Consider the following 23,590-nt stretch of genomic DNA (forward strand, 5'->3'; position numbering starts at 1 on the left):
AGAGCAAGGAGTAAAAAACAATGAATTTCATGCTGAACAAGGTATGTCCGAGTGTGTGCATGTGAATGATCCTTTACTAATGAAGAATGCAAAACTCATGCATAATATGACCTAGACTCTAATATAAATATTTGGGTATTATTCAGTCTAGTCTTTTAAAATATATCACCTGTATCTCTCTTTTCAAAATTGGCATGGTAGTATTCCTGTAGTTTTATATCTTGTTCACAATAAATGGGAAATGCATTTTTCTATTAACATGGTGAGTTTGAGGTATCTGTTGAACATTGTGTAAATAGCAAGCTACTATTGTTTGAATTACACTTCAGTTTACGGTTCCTTAGCTAGAACTTTTGTAGTAAATTAAATATTTTTGCAAATTATATGTTTTTGCATTTCTTGAAATATGTTTGACTATTGCATATGTTTTTAAAATTTGCCTAACAGCAGTGCCATAGCAAAAATGAATTCTGGCTTCACCTTTTTACCAGCTGTGTGCTCTCTCAGTAACAATGCCTACCTCCTAGAGCTATGGTGAGAATTAAGAGAGATAATAATGACATCGTCAACAGTAGCTAACACTTACGTAGCCCTTGTTATGTGCCAGGCACTAGCCTGGGCCTTTTATATATATTGATTCACTTACATAATTGTGTGTCTCTTGTGTATGTGTTGTATACTTATAACATATACATATATAGGTGGAGCATAGTGCCCAGCACATAGTAGTTCTTCAGTAACATTTCTTCCACCCTCCTCCCCCACCAGGCAGAAGGCATTTTTACTCTGCATACTGATTCCCTTAAAATTACACACTCTGCCTGGTGGGCGTGGGGGTGGAGCACATGCTCTGAGACTTAGTTCTGCTCCCTTCACTTCCATGGACGCTGGCCAGCCTCATTGGTTGTGAGCGCTCAGGTCCACTTGCAGGCATGCTGCTCCCGCATACCACTATGTGCCAGTGATACCGTGCAGGCTGGTGAGACATGTGCCGGAGGGGAGGTTCACCAGTCCACCTCGCTTCCTCCCGTGGCTGAGGAGAGTGCTCCGTGCTGACGCTGCCCATGTTGGGGGCCTGACTTGCACATGGGATGAAAATTCCTAGAAGGGGGTGTGTGTACTTTGCACAGCATGATGAATAGCAGTAGTTCTGTTTCTGAAAGCTGGGATGCGTGTACGTAACACCTGCCTGACAGAGATTTACAACTGCTCCCCAAGCTGCCTCTGTAGATTGCAAAACTGGGTCACACTTTTTATAAGATCCATACCTTGGAGGGGGGTAAAGGCAGGTTTTTTTGTGTGTTTTTGTGTTTTTTGTTTTTTGTTTTTTGTTTTTTGTTTTTTTTTACCAGAATGCACTACAGGGAACAGAGGCTGGTGGTGTCTTAGGAGTTCTGAAGTGCTAGTTAACATCTAGCTGGCCAGCTGCCCATGTGACTAGAAGTTGGAGGGGATGAAAAACGATTTGCAGCTGAACTTGGCTGTTTTCTAAATAACTTTATGCTGGAAAGATGAATTGGGCTAGAATGGGTCAGCCTGAAACAAGTTCCATATTTTAAATACTGGACATACTGCAGCTCAACCTCTGGGAAATGAACCGGAGCAGTCCGATGGCCGGTGTGCTCACCGAGGAGGCCCACTATTACGGCCTGGCTCTCAGTTCGCAGGCCGGGGGACAACGGGGCCATCGACACCTATTTGGAGAGTAAGGCTCCACGTGTGGCTCATGATCCTTTTGTGGGAGCATTTGCTGTAATGGAAAATATCTTTCACTTTTAACGCGGCGAGCTGCAGCCCAGCTCAATTTGTGCAGCCTGGACGTAGTCGCTCTGGGTTCTCATTCAATTAGGTGACTGATGAAGTTACTTAGGCTGCTGGAGCTCAGGTTCTTCTTCCCTAGTGAAGTGCCCCCTGCTGGGGATCTAGAGGGCTGCTGAGAAGTTGATCAGCAAGGGAGTTGTAGTGAAGCAGAGTCTGCTTTTCCCCATTATTCCACGAATCCTCTGCTGCTTCCCAGTACTTCCAAGCAGTAGCTATTTGGCTTTTGCTTGACTTTACAGCCCTCTATCTCTGCGCCGTACACTCTGCAGGAGGAAAAAGGAATGGGAGGTTTCTGTGTCCACCACTAGAACACCATGGCCATAAGTTGGTTCTTTGTCTCTGTCTTTGGTTAAAGGGGTTTGCCCCCAGGTGCCTTCTTGGCCAGTTCAGCAACTTTTAATGCCTCACAGGGTAGGCTGTAAATCCGCAGTCTTCTTCAAGGAGGTCTGACCGAAATACAGGAGAGGTTTCTCTTAAGAACAGCACCCTCGGGCCAAAGCTGTCCTTGCTGAGCTTCTGGCAGGACTGTCTTGGACATGCAGAGCAGGTGAGAAGGGAACCAGACAAGCTTTGGGAGACTTGTTAACTAATGCTTGATCCTCTGAACATTCAGGGAGTCCCACTGAAGGAATCATTTTTTTTTTGAATCGACCACACAAGAAGAAATGAGGTAGAGCAGTCCCAGCCCCCTGAGATGCTCTTAAACAAGGCACTAATTATTTCTTCATTGCTGTTCCAAGCATCGCTGTTTGCAGGGCTCTTTGCTCTGCTTCATATTAGGCTGCTTATTCTGGGTTGTCAGTGCGGTGCTGAGAGGTAGGCTGGCTGGGATTCATTTAGCCCTTCTTATCCTTGACTGACTTCTAAAGCTTTCGCTTCAAAAGAACTTGCAGAATCAACTGTGCTTTTGGTTTGCGTCTCTGGCTACTTCTGCCTCCTGCAGCTAGTTGATTTTTTAATGTACCATAATTGGGAATTAATTTGCGAACAACAGCATTTGGAAAAAGTTAATTGTGTGTGGAATGTTTGATACTCAAGTGCATATGTTAACCATTTCTTTGCTCTTTGTCATTTCAGGCATTGCTCACCGCGATCTGAAGCCAGAAAATATATTGTGTGAATCTCCAGAAAAGGTACTTAGGGCCTGATTTGGGATGTCACAGTTCATACTGACTCAGGGAAGCCACCCTTACTTTCAGTGTAAATCATTAGCAGCTCTCTCGGCCTCAGGTACCAAGTTGAACTGATTATTAGAGGCACATGAGAATATTATACCTAACGTGTAGTGTTTCTACATCCCAAGTAGGGCTAATCCTTGGCCCTTCGGTGCTCTTTATCAGCAGATTGGCTTAAGCCTGAGTGTTTGTAAAATATATGAGACCTGCACAAAATGAATGTTTTCTAATCCGATGCACCTACCTTTAGAGCAGCAGATGTGAGTCAGACAGCACCTCCATCTTACATCAAGCAAATCTCTGCCTGTAAATGATGTTTATGTTATGGTATATATGCCTGCCGGTGTCCACCACTAGAAGTGATAATTAGGAAGCAAGTTCTTGAAAAGGGTTTCTGCTTCCATTTTTATTTCCAAAGATGCCCATTAAAAAGAAGACATTTATACTTGGTGTTGAACAAATGCAGCCTATTTTAATCTTTATCTTAATCTATTAGTAAATGGAAGTGTTTGCATCTTCATAGCATGTATGAATTTGACAAAGTCTTTGTTAGGAGGGACTTAGGCCCAGGTGGTTTTGATGGCCCACATTCCTAGCTGTGTGTGTGTACATGTGCATATGCATGACACACGTGTCTTGGTGTGGATTAGGGGAGAACTCATAAATAAGGAGTGGCTGTGAGGGAACATGTGAGTCAGCCTGCTACTTACAATGCTTTTGTGGGGAATAGAAATGTATTCGCTCAAATAAATCTTGTGACTTCCTGTCAGTGGCTCTGGCATAAAACTTTATAATTTATCATGATTATCATTATGGTTATTATTAATAATTATGTTTAACATTTCTTGAGCACTTAACATTGTACCAGGCACTTACACTTGTTTTATCTAGTATTTATAAAATCTCATGAGGTAGACACTATTATTATATTCATTTTATGGGGATAAGGAAACTGAAGCTTAGGTAGATTTAGAAACTTGCCCAAAGTCACTCAGCTGTTAAGTAGTAGAGATTAAAACTAAGGTAGTCTGACCCCAGACTCCACTGGTGCTCTGAACTACTCTGTCATAGTGCCTCTGGTTTATAGTGTACTTTCATGTCCTTTGTTTCATTTGATCTTCATGACACAGGTTTGTTGCCCCTTTTTATGGCTGACGTTAAGATTAAGAGAGACTGAGTGTAAAAAGACATCATCAAGAAAGTGAAAAAACAACCCATAGAATGGGAGAAAATATTTGCCAATCATATGTCTGATAAGGGTTTAATATCCAAAATATATAAAGAACTTCTAAAACTCAATATCAAAAAGACAACTTAATTTAAAAATGGGCAAAGGGCTTGAAAAGACATTTCTCCAAAGAAGGTATACAAATGGCCAGCAAGAACATGAAAAGGGGCTTCCCTGGTGGCGCAGTGGTTGGGAGTCCGCCTGCCGATGCAGGGGACGTGGGTTCGTGCCCCGGTCTGGGAAGATCCCACATGCCGCGGAGCGGCTGGGCCCGTGAGCCATGGCCGCTGAGCCTGCGCGTCCAGAGCCTGTGCTCCACAGTGGGAGAGGTCACAACAGTGAGAGGCCCGCGTACCCCAAAAAAAAAAAAAAAAAAGAACATGAAAAGATGCTCAACATCCTTAGTCATCAGGGAAATGCAAATCAAAACCACAGTGAGATACCGTGTCACACCTACTGGGATAGTTACAATACAGAAAATAGAAAATAAAAGGAGTTGATGAGGACGTGGGGAAATTGGGACTCTTCCCCATCACTGGTGGGAGTATAAAACAGTTCAGCCACTGTGGAAGACAGTTTGGCAGCTCCTCAAAAAGCTAAGCATAGCATTACCATAGCACTCAGCAATTCCACACCTGTGTATATACCCAAAAGAGTTGAAGACAGAGACTTGAACATCAATGTTCATAGCAGCACTAGTCGTAATAGCCAAAGCCGGAAACAGCCCAAGTGTCCATCAACAGATGAATGGCTGAACAAAGTGTGGTATATCTATATAATGGAATATTGTTCAGCCATAAAACAGAATGAACTTCTGACACGTGCTGCCACATGGATGAACCTTGAAGCCAGTATGCTAAATGAAATAAAAGGACAAATTTTGTATGATTCCACTTATGTGAAATATCTGGAATAGGCAAATTCATAGAGACGAAAAGTAGATTAAATGTTACTGGGGCTGGAGAGAGGGGAAATGGGGAGTTATTGCTTAATGGGTAGAGTTTCTATTTGATGTGATGTGACAGTTTTGGAAACATACTGGTAGTGGTTGCCCAACAGCATGAATGTAAGAATGCTACTGAATTGTACACTTGAAAATGGTTAAAAGGGCATGTTTCTGTTATATATATTTTAACCACAGTGAAAAAGAGAAGCTAAGTGAAAAAGAAAAGAAGAAAGCTAGAATGTAAGGCAGAGAAAAGGGAGGGAGGAAAGAAAGAGAGGTGGGAGCTGCAGTAGGTAAATGGCAAATGGGGCCTAGCACTTTTGACTGGCTGCTGTGCAGTTCCACCACGCAGGCCATTCTCATGCACTCACACAGCGCCTCCCACTTGGCTCCAGAGATGACTCATGCTCTCTGCAGTCTCAGGTGCAGCATCTAGTCCCAGTGGACTGGGCTGCTATGTTGATGCTGCCTAGAGTGACCAACCATCCCAGTTTGCTCGGGCCTAAGGGATTTCCTGGAATGCAGGATTTCCAGTGCTTAAACCCAACAAAACCCCAAGTAAGCAAAGACAGGTTGGTCACCCTAAGCCACCTGAGGTGGTCAAGGGTTTTATGCAAAACTCCTTTGCCCTGCAGTGAGTGAGCTACAAGGAGTCTTTCAGGAATACGTGCTAACTTCTCTAACTTCTGAGTTGCAACCTACATTGTTGGCGAGAGTTCCATAGGTTTGCTCCTTGTCTTATACGAAGTTCACAACCACAGTCTGACCCCGTGTAGTGCACACATTTTCTCCTAGTCGGGAAATAAGGAAAGAACATGGAGAAGAGGACACCTTAGGACAAATCCTCAGGTGATTTCTAGTTCACTCAAGAAGAGGAAACATGACCGCCAGGTAAAGCTGGGCTTCAGTGGGCAGCCACACTGTGGCAGTATATACCCACATAGACACGCGGTCTCCTCACGCCCCTTGGCTGCTCCTATTTGTAACGTTGCTTCCTGCTTTCCGTTTCAGGTGTCTCCGGTGAAAATCTGTGACTTTGACTTGGGCAGTGGGGTGAAACTGAACAACTCCTGCACCCCGATAACCACACCAGAGCTGACCACTCCAGTATGTATGGCTGGGCACCTGTGCCCTCTCCTTCTGAGCTCCTGTCCCTAATGCTCTGGAGACCAGAACAGAGGGCTAAGGAAGGGAAACCAAGTGTATCTGCTGCTGCCTGAGTTGTTGTTTGGCCTCACTTCCTATCTTAACAACCACCCCCATCCCCCACCCCTCCCCTGCTTAGGTGCTAGTGGAACTGACATTAGAACTTTCAGTTTGGGGTGGGTCCACTGCTAATGAGGAGACTAATTATATCCATAAGAACAGGCTGAGCCCTGACTCCTGACCCAGGTGAAGACAGACACTATTCTCAGACCCACTCTTGCATATGAGCATGTGGACAGCTCCCATTCCCATGGTGGAGTCGGGGCACGTCCACCTTATGGTGAAGGTTAGGGAGCGTGGCCTCTGTGGCAAGAACTGAGAGGTCTTTGCATGTAAGGGCCTGGCTGAGTTATCCTGTTGCTTCTCTTACTTCCCATTTCCTGCCCAGATGGTGCTGCTGGGAGCTATTTCTTACTAAGACATCTCTTGTACATACTGGATATACTATAATTATTATAATTCTTTTGAGATTTGCACACTTCAAAAGTGAGTTTTCCTAATTTTTTTTTTTTTTTTTTTTTTTTTGACTGCATTGGGCCTTTGTTGCTGTGCGCGGGCTTTCTCAAGTTGCAACAAGCAGGGGGCTACTCTTCGTTGCAGCACGCGGGCTCAGTAGTTGCAGCACGCAGGCTCAGCAGTGGCGGCGCACGAGCTTAGTTGCTCTGCGGCGTGTGGGATCTTCCCGGACCAGGGCTCAAACCCGTGTCCCCTGCATTGGCAGGCGGATTCTTAACCACTGCTCCACCACAGAAGTCCCTAATAATCTTTTTTTAAGATGTTTTAAAATATGCCCATGTCTTATTCTAAGCAACATTATTAGAGATGTCTCTGTATTAGCTTCTACTACACTGAACTACCTTATTCTCAAAGGCATTAACTCTGATTGCCAATAACAAAGAAAATGTCCTTTCTCCACTCACCATCTTCCCGTCAAATTAGTTGTGTATGTTGCGAGGCTGGGGGGAGGGTTGCCTCCTGGTGAGCCTGAAATATTGAAGAGGGAAGCAAAAAGAGTTTGTTTTGTTTTTATCAGCAGTCTTCTATGCAAGTATGGGAGGAAGGACTCCTGGATTCTTGACCTGGGTTTGCCACTGATGTGCTTGAACAAATACCTGTCCCATTCTAGTCCTTGGTTTTCCCATCCATAAATGGGAGAAGTGAGGAGATCAGCTTTGTTCTAAGAGCTCTCCTAGCTTTGATGGTCTCTTAATTCTAAATTCTTATTCTTCCATGCTCAAAGCTAGCAGGGAAGCTTGGCAGGACTTCACTTTAAGAAATCCTCGCTGGGCTTCCCTGGTGGCGCAGTGGTTAAGAATCCACCTGCCAGTGCAGGGGACACAGGTTTGATCCCTGTTCCGGGAAGATCCCACTTGCCACAGAGCAACTAAGCCCGTGTGCCACAACTACTGAGCCTGCGCTCTAGAGCCCATGAGCCACAACTACTGAAGCCCAGGTGCCTAGAGCCCTGTTCCGCAAGAAGAGAAGCCACCGCAATGAGAAGCCCGCGCACCGCAACCGAGAGTAGCCCCCGCTCGCTGCAACTAGAGAAAGCCCGCACGCAACAACAAAGACCCAACTCAGCCAAAAATAAATAAATAAATTTATAAAAAGAAAAAGAAAGAAAGAAATCCTTGCTTTATGGAATTGGATCTCCTCCCGAGAGCTGTGCTCCTGGTACGTTGAAGTATCTGCTCATTGAGTGACTGTTTACAGAGAGCCAGGGCAGGGAGAGATTCCTGGAGCTTCTTGACCAAGGGTCTCTGCCTACTGGAGAAGGACCTGAGAAGATAAGAAGGTGACCTGGAACTAACTGGTCCTGTGGATTGTGGGGAATGATAGGACTCAGTTTACAAATGTCCAGTGGCCCAGCTTTTCTAAGTGCCTGGGTGGCACCAGTCAAGCTCTCTGGCCGACTTTCTCGACAGTTTCTTACTCTGCAACTCCATCCTCTTGCTCAAGTCCCATTTCGGTCCCCTCCCTGTGACTAAGCCTCTCTCTTCTCTGCCATTTCCCCATCTCCACCTCTGGCCCCGCCCAGTGTGGCTCTGCAGAATATATGGCCCCTGAGGTGGTAGAAGTCTTCACGGATGAGGCCACTTTTTACGACAAGCGCTGTGACCTGTGGAGCCTGGGTGTGGTCCTCTACATCATGCTGAGTGGCTACCCGCCCTTTGTGGGTCACTGCGGAGCCGACTGTGGCTGGGACCGGGGAGAGGTCTGCACAGTGTGCCAGGTGAGCACAGGGCCTGCTGGGAGGCCAGGTGGCTGGGGGAGGCCAAGCAGGACTGGGCTTGGTGATTGTGCCTGATCTGGAATGGGGTGTATCGTGCCCTTCCCTCTCAGTCCAAGAGCAGCCACCAGGTGAGATGGAGACCATCAGGCCCTTAGTCCAGAGAGGAGTTCGGGGAGGATTGTTAGAGAATATCATTCCTGCGCTGAGTGAGTCTCAAAGGAGGAGTCTGGCCCCCTCCAGGAGGGGAAGAGAGGCAAGAAATGCAAGTAGAAGGAACAGCACGAGCAAAGATAGGAGGTTTGAAACAGTGGTGTATGTTGAGGGAGGAAGAGGAAGGATAAGCATTCTGGTGGTGGGAGATGAGCCCGGTCATCTGGATGTAGGGCCCTGGATGAAAGGCCGAGGAATTGGGCATTGTTCTCTAGTTGACATTCCTCACTCATCACCCACCTGGCCCTCCAAGTAGCATTGCCATCCCACCCACCCAGGGCGTTCTGTGTGGTTGGATGATTTAGGGCAGGGTGGGGGTTGGGGAAGGGGCCCTAGTCTGGGAAATACCCAGGCCACTAGCCGCAGGTGCAGCTGAGGTCGACTGGACCCACATGATCAGACCATGACAGGCACACTCTGCCCACCCCCTGGCCAGTGTGGCCTCAGTAGGAATTTTCCTTACCTAGAACAAGCTGTTTGAGAGCATCCAGGAAGGCAAGTATGAGTTTCCTGACAAGGACTGGGCTCACATCTCCAGCGAGGCCAAAGACCTCATCTCCAAGCTCCTGGTTCGAGACGTGAAACAGAGGCTGAGTGCCGCCCAAGTTCTGCAGCACCCGTGGGTGCAGGGGGTGAGTGACTGGTTGGGGGGGTGGGGGCGTCCACCTCTTCAGGGCTGCAGCAAGGCATGAGGAAGCTCTCACACCCCCGTGGCTGATCTCAGCTGGAGGGAGCCGGGTGGCAGCTTCAACCCCTGTGCACATAGAACTGAACTGACCCCTGGCCTAACCCCACACCGAGTGCCTTACAGATATCACTGACTGGGCTCTAACCTTGGCCACAGACTAAGCCCCAGGCGGTGCATGCCCCTCTGGAATGGAAAAGGCCTCTGGGAGATTCTCCATGTGCGTCCCACTATTGGCAGAGGCACCCAGCAGAGGGAGCAGCCTGGATGGTAGCACCATCCCCTTATACAGAAATTTCCTTAGCTGAGAGCGCGCAGAAACAAGGCCTTTCCACCCTGCTTGCTGTGCGGCTGCATTGGGGGCTCATAGGTTCCTCTTGTGCTGCTGGGGTCTGGCTGCCGCTTTCCTGAAAGGCAAAGGCTGGTGTTTTCCCCAAAGGAAAGCTCCAAGTCTTCACTAGAAAACATTTTTAACCATCCTCCTCAGTTAATCATGATACCAGACCTCTGTCCCTCCAAAGGGTCTGCCAAACCTCCTGTGATTTACTGTGTCTTCTTGGTCTGCCAGTCCCTAGCCAGCCTCAGGGGAAGGAAGCAAGCGTTGCCAGCCCCAGTTACAGGTGGGAACCCCATCCACGGGTCTCCAAGTGTCTGATTCCCAACCACCCAAGAGCTGCTGCAGCCACCCAAGTGTTGCAGCACTGAGCACTTACCACATGCCACACACTGGCAGTAGTGGGAGGAGCGAGACCCAAGCTCTATCTTCATGTTCTGATGGGGAGAGGGAACCAAGGGAATAAATGATAGGATAATATGACAGAAGTGTTATCAAAAGTGTTCAGGGGCTTCCCTGGTGGCGCAGTGGTTGAGAGTCCGCCTACCGATGCAGGGGACACAGGTTCGTGCCCCGGTCCAGGAAGATCCCACATGCCGCGGAGCGGCTGGGCCAGTGAGCCATGGCCACTGAGCCTGCGCATCCGGAGCCTGTGCTCCGCAATGGGAGAGGCCACAGCAGTGAGAGGCCCGCGTACCGCAAAAAAAAAAAAAGTGTTCAGGGCACCAAAGGACAAGGACCCACCTCTGCTTGGGACAGGGGTTGGGGGGCAGCAAAGAAGGGGGACTGTCTCATGGGAGAAGTGACCCTGGAGCTGGGTCTCGGAGGGTGAGTAGGACCTTGCCAGGTAAAGAGAGGGCTCTCCATGCAGAGGCAGCTGGGTTGGGGTCTGTACCTTGCTTTCTGTCTCCTTGGAAGGTCTGACCCTGCAGGCATGCATGGGCAAGTCCCTGTGCTGGGCCCGAGCCTCTAGTAACCTGCCCACTTCACTGGCTTGGGTGGGGGCAGCTCTTGAAAGAGGGAGCAGCGCTTACCCACACATCTGTCCTTCCCGTTCTAGCAAGCTCCAGAAAGGGGACTCCCCACGCCGCAAGTCCTCCAGAGGTAAATGCTCCTGCTGCACTCCACGCCCTTGCTCATTTGGCTTTGACTTTCCCCTCGAGCTCTCAGCCACACTGGGGCCCATCCCCCCGTGGGGGACGGGGAGTCCATCTCTAGGCTCAGGTATCCTCTTCCTGAATGGGCTCCTGGCCTCCCTCTCCTTGCTCCTCTTCCTTGGCTCCCTCTACACTAGGTCTGGCTCCCTCTCTTCTTTTCTTCCACCTGGATGGCTTCCCCTGCCCCAGCGTCTTTAAGATCCCACCTTAGGCTGTTTGCAGGAGAAAAACCTGTTTTGTGGATCCACATGAACCCTAACTGGAAATCACTGTTTACAGCCCGAAGCAAGGTTTCCTTCTACTGCTGCGGGTTGGTGAAAGTAGCAGGAACCTGGGGCCGTGTAAGGCAGAGGGACCAAGTGTCATATACACTACTAGACAGACAATAGTAATGGCCACTGTATAGGAAATACTTAACCACCCGCCAGGGGTCGTGCTAAGGGCTTTACATACATTGAATCTCATAAGCTTTACGATACATTTAAAAAAGGGGCGCTCCTATTGCCCCATTTTATAGATGAGAAAACTGAGGAATAGATAAATCAAGTTAACTTAAGGCTACACAGTAGCCTAGGGAGTGGGACTTTGAAGGCAGATGTGTTTGACTCTAGTGCCTTTTAACACTAGATCGTGTTCCCAGTGAGCACTCCCTATTCCCCAAGGACCAGGGCTAAATAAAGCCTCATGGGAATCCCTCTGGGAACCAACCTCCTGGCCAGTTTCCGGGAGTTAAACAGGGAGGTATTACACCTTTATAGTCACAGTTCATTTGAGCCCAGCTTGGGTTCCTCCCTGATTCTTTAGAGCTGCATCCAGATGCCTTGAGCCTCCAAACCTTAGATCCACCTTAGAAAACTGATTCAGCAAACCCAGAGTGCCCGTTACATGCTAGCCCTGAGCTGGGTTCTGGGGACACAGACGTAAAGGCACAGCCCCTGCTCTTGGAGCCCCCTGTCCTGACGGGGGAGAGGGATGTACGTGGGTGAGTTTCAAGTGCGTGACCCTTCCTCTGGTAGAGCGTGTGCAGGGCTCAGAAGAGGGGGCTCTGGATGGAAGGCGGCATTTGTCCCAACTCTTAAGTCCAGAGACTGTCCTTGAGGCTCAAAGCCTTTCCAGCCCCAGTGAAGTCAGATTCCAAACCCATGCAAGAACTTCAGAGAGCAACCTGTGCCAGCTCAGAAAAATCCAGTGGGAGCATAGAACCGCAGCAACTGGTGCGGGTGTCGAGGAGCTGGCTGGCGGACCCCACTGAGCCCTGCCTCCCTCTCTTCTCTGCTCCCCCCATCCCTGCAGAAATAGCAGCACAATGGACCTGACGCTCTTTGCGGCTGAGGCCATCGCCCTTAACCGCCAGCTGTCTCAGCACGAGGAGAATGAACTGGCGAAGGAGTCAGAGGCGCTGGCCGAGGGCCTCTGCTCCGTGAAGCTTTCCCCTCCCTCCAAGTCACGCCTGGCCCGCCGGAGGGCGCTGACCCAGGCAGGCCGCAGTGGAGACACGCAACCGAGCCCGACACCCACAGAGCTCTGTCCCACTCCAGGCCCCAGGCCTGGCCCCACTGGAAACCTGTGAGGGGCCTGCTCTGCGGCTCCATCCAGGCCTTTTCATCCACAAAGGCTCTCGTCCTCCCTTCCCCAGAGTCCTCGAGGAAAAAGCTTTTTCCTAAGGGGCTGTCTTTGAAAGGGAAAACTATCACTTGTCACTTTGCATAATTGCCTGCAGCAGGGACATCTCTTTACTGGGCTCCTGCCCACCTGCTCACCCGCCTGCGGATCGAGGATCCAGCCCGCTCTCACCGGCTGGGGCTGTGGCCTTCAGGGAGCCAGCCTTGAGAAGCGTCAGTTGACAGAGGCTCTTCCCTCTCTGCACTGTCACCCCCCTCTGGAGGTCCTTCCACCTTCCTCTGTCCTCCGGACGTCCTCCCCCTTGGCTGAGGGAAGCCATCCCCTCGATTCAGGGAAGGGCAGGGAGCCTTCTGCATTCAGGAAGCCAGATCCGTCTTCCAGTCGATAGCTCAGAGAAGCACATAATCTTTCTTTGCCATGACCAAAATGTGTCCGTCATTTATCATCCTCTGCCTTGTTTGGGATTGCTGCTGAAGTCAGTATTATTTCGTGTTTTACAATATTTGGCCTTTTTTCTAACCGTGCTCTTCCGACAAAGATGAGACTTTAAACTCCCACTGTGAGCCCGTGGACTTTCCAGAGCTCTTAGGGTTCATTCTTCTCTCCTGAATTTCCATGCATTTCGAAGGTTTTAATGAGCTATTTCCTATTACTCTAACTGGTTTTAAGCTGTTCAGATGATGAGTGACTTAGAGACCAGTGTGTCTGCTGCTACCTTCCTCGAGCCTGGTGTGGAGGGCAGCGCAGGTCTGGGGCACTGAGGAGCTCTGTGCCTGAGGTGGAGCCAGTCCGGAGGCTGCCCAGCCACCCTGGTCTGAGCCGTGTGGTGCCTTCTGCTGGGGAGCTGCTTAGTTATCTAAGAAAATCGATTTGCATATGTCAGATGTTTTTACAACACAAGGATGCTATTATGCATTGTGCTTATTTTAATAAAACTGTTTTAAATTCTAGTGCCTTCCTGGTGGTCCTTTCTTCACCTGCAACCCTGAGGAGGAGACAGGCCTTCTGGAGAGGGGCTGGGTCCTGCCAAGGGGGGGTGCCCCTTGTCAAGACCTCTGAATATAGCACAAGGTGAAGGAGAGATCATTGCTTCTCTTTTTTTCAGTGAGGAAATGAAATTCATCAAACATTTGTCAATCTCCTTTTCTGTGCCAGGACCCAGAGATAAGTGGGAAGCAGCCTCTGCCTTTTAGGATCTCCCTATCCAGTGGAAGAGGCCGTGTCAGCAACCATCACACAAGCTGGCTTCAAAAAGCACTTTAAGGGGGCTTTCCTGGTGGCGCAGTGGTTGAGAGTCCGCCTGCCGATGCAGGGGACATGGGTTCGTGCCCTGGTCCGGGAGGATCCCACATGCCGCGGAGCAGCTGGGCCCGTGAGCCATGGCCGCTGAGTCTGCGCGTCCGGAGCCTGTGCTCCACAACGGGAGAGGCCACAACAGTGAGAGAGGCCCGCGTACCGCAAAAAAAAAAAAAAAAAAAAAAAAAAAGGCACTTTAACAGGCGTGCCCTGTACCCAGCCCAGTCCACCCACCCAAGTGGAGCAGAGTCCCGTCTGTCTGAAGCAGCACTAAGCCTTTCTTGAAGCTCCATCGTGTGCCTGGGACTGTGCTTGTCCTGCCAGAGTTAGTAACAAAGAAAAATGGCGCCTCGATCCACAGTCCTCGTGTTCTTCAAGCAGAAGGCTTCTGTGCACATTGCCTTAGTAATCCTCAGAACCAGACTCAGAGGACTGTATGGGGAGGGCCTTTAGAAATTCCCAAGGAGGTGGCAGAGGGAGGTCTGAGTGTCAGGGCAGAAGACTGGGCACTGCTGCCAGCTTTGCTCCCTGGGGGAGCAGAGAGCCGAGATGGAGTGCGGGGCTCTTCCCTGTGGGGACAGGTCATGGGCCAGGCTGCCAGGTGTTCTGCACCGTGAATCCTCCATGTCAATGAGGACATACTTTTTGTTGATGGTCCTTCCTTTGCAGGAACCCGTACCATCCTCACGTCCCCTCTTCATCTACCCGGTGTGGGATGGGCTGGATAAATTGGCCTGCAGAATCTGAGCTTTTTGACCCAGTCTCCTTGTCCCTGGAGACTGGGAAGCAGGGTGTGACTTTTGTCTCTGGACTCCAGCCCCACCCTGGTCAATCCTCCAGGTTGGTCCAGCAGGGATGTGACTTACAGGAGCTTCCTGGACCGAGTATTCCACCCATCCCACTCCCCAGGTCCACCTGGCAAGGCCTCTCTCATCCACAGCTCTGCTTAAATGCTACTGTGCCTGCTTTGGTTTTGCTGGCGTTACTGTGCACTTACTAAGTAACAAGTGCTTTCTGAGAAGCTCACAGGCATTCTCTCATTTAATTCTCAGAGCAGTTATATGAGGTAAGGTGCTATTTACCCCACTTAACATGAAGAACCAAGCGGAAAAAGGAAAAAAATAGCTTGCCCACAGCTGTAGAGCTAGGAAGGTAGAACTGGAATTCTTCCCAGAGACCTGATACCCAGAGCTGTGCTACCTGGGTTCAAATCCCAGCTCTTCCACTTACTGGCCTTGGGCCCTGGGCAAGTTACACAATCTCTGAGGGTCTCAGTTTCTTAAACCAAAAATTGGGGAGGCTAGTGCTTACCTCGTGGTGCTACTCTGAAAGTTACAAATTAATAAATGTAAAGTGTTTAGAGCAGTTCCGAGCACACATAGTAAGTGCTCAATAAATATTACAGTAGCCGTGATGGTTGTAGTTACTTTTATTGTTGTCTCCTGGGGCATAATTGCTCAACTGGGCCCCAGTGATGGAGATGAGGAAACCTTCTTCTTGGCTTGTGTGGGTGGAGATGTGTCTGGCCTTTCCACACGGGGCTGGCCTCTGGCCCTTTGTGGGAGCCTCCTGCTGGCAGGCTGCTCTGTCCCTCTTGGTGGGGGTCCCTGTCCCCACGGGGCAGCTGTTATGCCACGGGAAGAGCCAGGTTGGGGGCTGGAGCCCTGGGTCCTAGTCCTTCCTTTACCACTGTTCACTAGGTGACCTTGGGAAGTCCCTTGCCCTTTCTGGGGACCAGGCCATGTGCCTGGCTCTGCTGGGCAGAGGCAGACATGCTGAGGGAGGCCCTGGGGCCTGGAACTGTGGCAGTCAGAGCCCCAGCTCTAGGGCTCACGTGCGGGCTGCCCTTAGGAGAGGGCTGGAGTGTCCTGGACCTCAGTCTTCTTGCCTCAAATCCAGTCTCTGCAGGCCTCGACCCCAGCCCATCCTGATTCAAATGGACCCTGAGGACTCCTGTCTGAGCTCCGTCTGGGGGCTCAGGTACAGGGATGGAGTCTTTCTCCCTCCAAGTGTCCACCTGCCTGAGCTCTGAGGTCCCCTCCTCCCTTCTGGCTGACTGCCCCTCTCCAGATCCAGCTTGGTGAACAGCAGTGCCCTAGTCCCATGCCAACTGCTCCAGCTGCTGAGGTCTGAGGGGAGCAGCGAGAAGCAAGGTGCCCCCACGGCTGGCACTCTTGTTGCCATGGTAGCAGTTGCCTTGGAAGCCACTTCCCCGACTTCAGCTTCCAAACAGTCCAGGAAAGCTGCCTGTCCCCCAGGGGATCGGTGAATTAATCAAGCTCTTTTCCAGGGTCCTCACCCCTCAAGGAAAATAAACAGAACTAAACCAAGCTGAGACCTTTTCACCCACTCTTTCTCCCCACCCCCATGCCACCCTTGGACTTGGTGCTTCCAGGAAGGAAAGAGCATAGGCAGGCACCCTCCAGCCCTGGCCTCCCTGTCAGACAAAGAGATTTTGTGACAGAGTTCAGCAGTGACTCACGGCCTAGCCACACTCTGGATCTGGGGGCCTGGAGGACCGAGGCTTCAGCTAGGAGGGCTCTGAGCTTGGGGGTGGGGAAGTGTGGGGTGGTCAGGCTCTAGAGCCTTGGGCTCCCATCTCATCCACCTGTGCCAGTAAGCTCATCACCCAGGGGCAAGCATGCACTTTCTCAGAGCTGGTACGGCCCGTATTGAGGAAAGAATTGGCAAGTCTCCCTCTCTACATTTGTAATCAACAGAGGAGCAGGTGTCACAAGTTTCCAGTAGCCTTTAGCGACACTCCTGTCATGCGGGAACGACGCAGGCCTCCACTGATTCTTCTGAACACCATGTCTCCCTCTAATGATGGGGTTGCCAATTCCTCCCACCTCCAATAAGATAATTTAGAGATGTGCTAGCGTACTTCCCAGCTGAGCGGGGAATCTGGACGTTGGGTTCCATCATGCACTCTGAAGCCGTCCTTCCGCCTCCCCATATCTCGGTTTCCCCATCTGTTCTGGAAAGGAGCTGGGAGGTTCTGTGATCTTGTAACTGATGGTGGCTTAATGTGTCTCTCCTGCATATGCTCTGCTCTGCCTCTGTGCCCTGAGGGATTTACAGTGTCAAAGGAAAACTCTAATTTAGAATTTGTCTCCAGTTTTTAGAGGTCAGGGTGTTCTGGAATCTGAAACTCACAATGCACAGGCATCCCTGACTCTGGCCCCTGCCATCCCCATCCCCATTCACCAGATGAGCAAAGTGAGTCCCACAGTGCAAGGTTCCCACCTCGGAGATGTGGCCGGGGAGCCTCTATCTTGCTGATGGTATGGGAGCGTCGCCCTCAGCCTGACACCAGGAGAGGAGCCGGCACAGGCCCTGCCCGGCCAGAGTTATGCAAACACTTAATAGGGGCGGGGGGGGGGGGGGCATTGTGGAGGGTGTTCAGGTTCCCAAAGCTTCATGTCTCAGGAACACGTTTTCATGGACAACTATTTTGATGGCTCCTTCTAAAACTAGTCAGTGGGGGATAAATTGTGTGACAGAGACATGGGTTGTCATTTGATGCCTAATTAGAGGAATAATCAGACCTCATCCTGGCGAGAGGCACAGGGGTTGTTGGCAGCAGCAGCTGTGGCTGGGATGCCCACCTCCAGGGCCTTCCTCGTATGGGGGCCGGGAACATGGCCCTGGGGTCCATCGGTGCTCTGCGGTCACCCCTCCTCTCTTCAAACCTTTGAGTTCACACGTGTCCCCGGCCAGGCCTCACTCCAGCTTCCTGACAGGGCCTTCCCTCAGTTGAAGCTCAGTCAGATGACCCTGGCCTTCCCAGGCCCCTACCCCCACCCAGGAAAGCCTCCTGTTAGAGACAGAGTTCCCATGGTGCCCGCGGCCCTCCTCTCTGCCGACCTGAGGTGGTCGTACAGGTCCAAGCCCTCCCCGAGCTCTGTCCTTGTGTCCAGAAGCCCAGCCCAGGTGCCCACTGGCCACTCAGTGGTGCTCACGCCCTGAACCTGCCCTCAGGGGGCTCACCGTCTACAGAGGAGACAGGTGGCAGGCATTTCAGTGTGGGGATGCAGCCACTCAGGAGCCCTCAGGAATGGCTCTGCAGGGTCCTGCAGGATGAGGGTTCTCCAGATGGCAGAGGCCAGGTACACACTAGCAGAAGGGCCGCAGAGGAGACGGGGGGGCCGGGGGCAGGAGGAGCTGTGGAGGCAGGTGGAGGCCAGAGGCCTTGGGCCTGGCTGCATCGGACGGCAGACATGGAGCGGAGAGACAGGAGATCCAAAGAGAGGCCAGTGGGGCTGGTGATGGGACCCTGGGAACTGTGCTGATACATTAACGGCCAGAGAATGCAATTAGTGATGAGGGCTGGCACTGGGGTGCGGGGCCGGGCTGGGCTGGGTTACCGCTGCCCGGCCTTGACTTGGTGGCTTCTGCAAGTAGGTCAGACAGGCTGGGCAGAGCTCAGCCCAGAGGTCAGGAGGCGCCAGCCTTGTCCCCGTCTCCTGACCCCCAGCCCCTGCCAGTTCCTCTTCCCAACCCTAGCCCCCTAGCTTGCATGTGTTTCCTCCCACCCCTGCACCCACCACTGTTCTTCCCTGTCAGCCCCCCACCCGGGATCCCAGGGCAGATGGAAGGGCTCACCTTCTCAGCCCACTGGCAACTGAAAGGAAGCCTACCTGAGGAGGAGAGGGTCGCCTGAGATCGTCCTCATACTAGGACCTCTCAGCCCTGCCTGGGGGGCCCAGAGGTTGATGGGAGGGGTGAGGGGGAGAGGCGGGGTTAGCGAGGGGACTTGGCAGGACCCTCTCCCCCTCCTCCTCCTGTCCCCGTCGCTGTTCCTGTCTCCTGAGCCTCGTCCAGGTCTCCTTCCATGCCTCCGTCTCTGAGTCCCCAAGCAGAGGCCCCCAGGTGCACCTCCAACCAAAGGGACAGCAGGGTGGGTCCTGAGCATGTGGCCAAGGAGTCTCCTCACATCTCTGGCTGCCGAGCCGCACGTGAAGCTGCCCGCTCATCCTGCCCCGTCCAGGACCAACAGTGGAACCTGGGCTGACTGCCCTAGTGGGCCTGTGGGCAGCAGCTCACATTGCAACCTCATAAATAACTCAGCACCTCCTGCCGCCTGCATCTCTGAGGAAGCCACGTCCTCTGGACCAGCCCCGCCTCCCACCTCCATTGCTTTAAACTTTAATAGGCTGAGGCTCAGTGGCAGCTGAGCAGGCTCCAGGGAGCTGGGGCAGGAGGTCCTGGGCAGGGGAGCTCGGGCTGAGCTCTCCCGAGAGGAGGCTGACAGGGGAGGAGCCCGTGGGGCAGTCCCAGCTCTCCAGAACTCCGGCAACCAAGGCAGGATGCGAGCAGGCAGGAGTTCCGAGAGTGGCTTCCAGCTTCAGGGGTCTTTAGGGGAGGAAGAGTAAGCTGGGGCGACCTGGGAGAGATCCTAGCTAAGTCTATTGTCGGATAGGGTTGCAGATAAAGCCAAGGGTTGCCATCCCAGAATCTTACTGCCCAGAAACTCCCTCCCTAAAGGTGGAGGCTCCAGCAAGGAGACATCCAAGAGGACTGAGACCTCCAGGGCTCTTCAGGGGAAAAGGCTCCGCTGGCTGGAGTCTGTGCCCCGGGTGGGCCTGCATGGACATCCCCATCAGCAGCAGAGACTTCCGCTGCCTGCAGCTGGCCTGCGTGGCCCTCGGCCTGGTGGCCGGCAGCATCATCATTGGTGTCTCCGTGTCCAAAGCTGCAGCTGCCGTGGGTGGAATCTTTATTGGTGCCGCTGCTGTGGGTGAGCAGGTGCTGGGCTCGGAGAGGGAGCCGGGGCCATGGTCAGGTGAACGAGAAATGGAGGGAAGAGCTGGGTCATCAGGAATTTGGTTGGGGAGGATGGAAGCAAGAGGTGTGAGCAAGGCAGCCATGGTGCGGGGGCGGGTACGGGGAGGGAGAGGGAGATTGGGGTGAGATTCCCGCAGCGCACTGCAGGGTCAGCAGGTGTGGAGGAGGCGCTGGCGACCACTCCTCTTGGGCTACTCCAGCTCCGGCTCCCAGTCCCAAGCCCTGGGCTCTTGGGTTAGTGTTGGGACTCATAAGCCTGCTGGGGCTGAGTTGATGGGGGGCAGGTGGAAGAGAACAGAGTTCTCTGTGGGACCCTCCTTGAGCCAGGACAGGATCTAGCTCAGAGAGAAGGCTTCCTTTTCTTTTCCCAAATGTCGCAGCAGCAGATCTGTCTGTCCAGGCATCTATCCGTCTATCTGGGCCAGTCCCACTCACCTCCCCACAGCGGTGTTGGGTACCATCCCTCGCCCCACTCCGCCGCCCTGGGCCACAAGCAGAAGCAGAAGCACGAGGCTGGTGGGCTCTGGGCATCTGGACCTGTGAACTCAGGCCAAGGGCCACAGACCCTTGGGAGTGGGCAGAGCAGGACCCGCTCTTCTGCTACCCCCTCCCCAGGTCTGGGTGAAAGGGAGCACACTGAGGAGCACCCCCAGTCCTGCCCTGGGGGCCCTAGGGGAGGGTGGGACATCAGAGAGTTGGGGAGTGTCAATGGGCCCATTTCCAGCCAGCTGGGAAGGAAGAAAGCCAACCTGCTCATCACCTGGGCGGTGTGGAGCCAGGAGCCTGGGCCTTCACAGCCTGTAGCCCCTTCCGCAGAAGGCACTGCTCCCCAACCCCTCCTGGGGCCGGGTATTGGGGAACCCCCCACGCACACACTCACAGGCTGCATTTACACACCCACAGTCCCAACCCTGCCACTGGGGTTCCTCCCATGCTCACCCATAATCCACCCCCAGGCTCACAGCCCACAGCTTCATGCAGCTCAGACTAAACAGGCTCCCTCCCCATCATGGAACCCCTCTGTGTCTCTCTTCCCAGGGCTCCTCATCTTGGCCTACCCCTTCCTGAAGGCTCGGTTCAACCTGGACCGCATCCTGCCTACGATAGGTGAGTCCTCTCCCCGGCCCCCAGCAGAGGACTGGGTGAGTCGCTTTGTTTGTAAGTCTGTGGCCCACTCTGCAGTGGAGCCGAGCCCACGTGTGTCGCTGGTACTGGCTGTGTGTGAGACCTTAGGACCCTCGTACAGCTTGCCTCCTCTTCTCAGCTCCCCACATATGCGCTCCCATCTCCATCAATCCTGTGGGGCTATGTATCCCTGGGTCTCCCCGGGACCTCCACCTCCTTAAAAATCTGCCACCTTGGGCTTCCCTGGTGGCGCAGCGGTTGAGAGTCCGCCTGCCGATTCAGGGGACACGGGTTCGTGCCCCAGTCCAGGAAGATTCCACATGCCATGGAGCGGCTGGGCCCGTGAGCCATGGCCACTGAGCCTGCGCTTCCGGAGCCTGTGCTCCGCAATGGGAGAGGCCACAACAGTGAGAGGCCCATGTACCACAAAAAAATAATAGTAATAAAATAAAATAAAAATATGCCACCTTCTCCTTCCAGGGCCCATTTCTTCCTCCTTCACTCCTCTCCCCAGATCAGCTCAGATCACGTGGGAGACGTAAAGGGATGTAGTGGAGCAAAGACAGCAGCAGGAATGGAGAGTAGATAACAGGAGGGCCTTCCCTTCCCAAAGCTGGACTTGATTTGAGAATGGCTTGGTAACCAGGGGGCTTGGGGTGATCTCATCCTATAGGGAGCCTAAGAATCCACCCCCAGCCAGGGCCAGACCACGGGGAAGGAAGATCCAGCGCCAATGGTAATAAAGAAGGTAAGTTCCAGAAATCCCAGAGGCCATCTGCCATCTTCCCCCTCTGGGTACACAGCTCTGTGGGGAAACCTTGAGGGAAGCGCAGAGGGGACTTCTCCGATCACAGGGAGGCAGCAGCGTTGGGTATTTCTTCCATGAGCTTAGTCAGAACCCTTCTTGCTCCCAGCTGAGCTCAGCGGCTCTGGTCCCCAGGGTTTCTCTGTCAGGCCCAGCATGACACCGCACTGCCCCCTTCCCTGCCCTAGGCCCCATGCCCGCTTATTTTCTCACTCTCCTCTTCCACTGTGGAATCCAGCTCTCAGAGCGGGTACCTGAAACTGGGCATCTCCCTCCTCCCTCATCCCCACACACTGGAGGATGCCAGAGCAAGAGTTTCTCAAAGATGCCTCCATCCTGTGTCTGCTGCCAGTGGAAGTGCCTATTCCAGACACCCTGCCCAGCACTTTCCATGTGTTAATTTATTTCATTCTCAGAACAGGCAGGTGCTATAATTAGCCCCACTTTATATATGGGGCAACTGAGGCACAGGGAGATTACGTGAGGCAGCCGGGAAGTGGTGCGGCCAGAAACCAGGCCTTCAGCCCCGAGTCCTGCCTCTAACACCCACACCATGCTGCTGTCCTCCAGAAGGGCCGCTCTGACCACCCACGCCTCCCTCCCTCCCCATTCTAGCCCGCTCTGACCCCGGGTCCCTCTGGGTGGCTCTGACCCGGGACCTGTCTACTCAGCAAGCCCTGTCCTGGTCTCTCCCGCAGGAGTCCGCAGCAGCCTGTCCACCGTGAGCAGAACCCTGGAGAAGCTGAAGCCAGGGGGGAGGGGGGCTGGGGAGGGCTGAGGCAGGGGCTGACGGGCTGCCCCCTGCCCTGCCCTCTCTTCCCACCCGCTACCCCAATCTCAGAGCCTGCCCGGGTCCAAACCAGAGATGAACCAGGTCCTGGAGATGCCAGACCTGCTTTCACCAAGGCCATTGGAAATGGATTCCCTGTAGTGGGGTGGGGCCTGGACCACGGTGTCTCTGGTTTCAGGCTCTTGACCTGGATTTTCTCTCTGAACTGCAGCTTGGCTTTCTTACCTTTTTGATCTACTGTCTGGATCCTCTGGAATTTGGGGCCCAGTGATGCCCCAGTCTCTTGCTCCAGCCTGGCCAGGGAAGTGAACCGCAGGCTCACAGGAACCACACCGGGTCTGGGCCTGGCCCTGGGCCTCAGGAGCTCACTGGCTGCATAGAGGGCCTGGACCAGACTCCCCCGAATATCAAAAGCTCCAGACAGCTCCTCAGGAACGGGCCCTGAGCAGCAGTGAACCAGACGGCGGCATAGCCTAGAAAAACAAAATGGTCGCTGCCTTGACAGGAGCCCAGGTGACGCACGGGCCTGGAGGCTTCCAGGAGGAGGTGTCTCCTGAGCTGAGCCCTGTGCTGAGACTCTTGGGGTTTGACTCCACTATTTAAGGCTTTTCATGATCTGACTGCAAACAAGACCTCCAGCCTTCCTCTTCTCCCCACCCTTTCACTGCTCCTGAACCATCGAAACACGTTCCAGCTCCCAAGCCTTGGCCTGTGTTCTCCTGGATGCCCCCAACTCTGCTCCTCTCTGCCTATCAAATCCCCCATCCTTAAAGGCCTCATTCCAAGTGCCCCCTTAACCACAATGCCCTCCTCATCCTCTTCCACCAGCCTCTGTCTCCCTCTTTCGACACCCTCCAGGCAGGTTGAAGTCTTCTTTTTCACAAAACAGTTACTAATCCTGTTTAAACATACCGTCTATTGCCCTTTTCCAGTTACCATCGTGGTGCACAGTAAGTGCTCAATAAATGTTAAATGGCTTAAATTTAGTGGAAAAACAATTCCCTAGGCTTTCCCGGGAGAGCCACTTCAAGGCTCCACATGTGTACAGGGTTTGGAGCCAGGCTGTACAGGAAACATTGCTCCTCCCTCCACGTCACTCCTCATACACCTGTGACCTCAGGGGGAAGCAGAGTTGTATGACCTCTGTGGAGACATCTTCTCCATGTGGC

At 52.6% G+C, this 23,590-nt stretch overlaps 2 protein-coding genes across 5 annotated transcripts in view; both read left to right on the top strand.

The window, feature by feature from the left end:
• Window positions 1-13,459, top strand: part of MKNK1 (MAPK interacting serine/threonine kinase 1) — a 42,549-nt gene extending 29,090 nt beyond the window's left edge. For 3 of the 4 annotated variants that reach the window (XM_082833291.1, XM_082833290.1, XM_082833289.1), the window contains 6 exons: window positions 2,899-2,954; window positions 6,182-6,277; window positions 8,415-8,609; window positions 9,287-9,451; window positions 10,899-10,942; window positions 12,289-13,459. In XM_082833291.1, the coding sequence (XP_082689417.1) occupies window positions 2,899-2,954; window positions 6,182-6,277; window positions 8,415-8,609; window positions 9,287-9,451; window positions 10,899-10,942; window positions 12,289-12,565 (833 nt within the window). In that variant the 3' untranslated portion in view covers window positions 12,566-13,459. The remainder of the gene's footprint in view (window positions 1-2,898; window positions 2,955-6,181; window positions 6,278-8,414; window positions 8,610-9,286; window positions 9,452-10,898; window positions 10,943-12,288) is intronic. The other variant, XM_082833292.1, reaches the window with a different exon arrangement.
• Window positions 13,460-19,503: 6,044 nt separating this feature from the next.
• On the top strand, window positions 19,504-22,409 carry KNCN (kinocilin; the record flags this gene model as incomplete). The annotated part of the gene is made up of 4 exons (XM_082864877.1): window positions 19,504-19,654; window positions 20,740-20,808; window positions 21,500-21,574; window positions 22,330-22,409. The coding sequence occupies 4 exons, from the start codon at window positions 19,504-19,506 to the stop codon at window positions 22,407-22,409; spliced, it is 375 nt and encodes a 124-aa protein (XP_082721003.1).
• Window positions 22,410-23,590: the final 1,181 nt, after the last annotated feature.

The sequence above is a fragment of the Leucopleurus acutus genome (assembly GCF_964270905.1).
Source record: "Leucopleurus acutus genome assembly, chromosome: 2".
Lineage (NCBI taxonomy): Eukaryota > Metazoa > Chordata > Mammalia > Artiodactyla > Delphinidae > Leucopleurus > Leucopleurus acutus.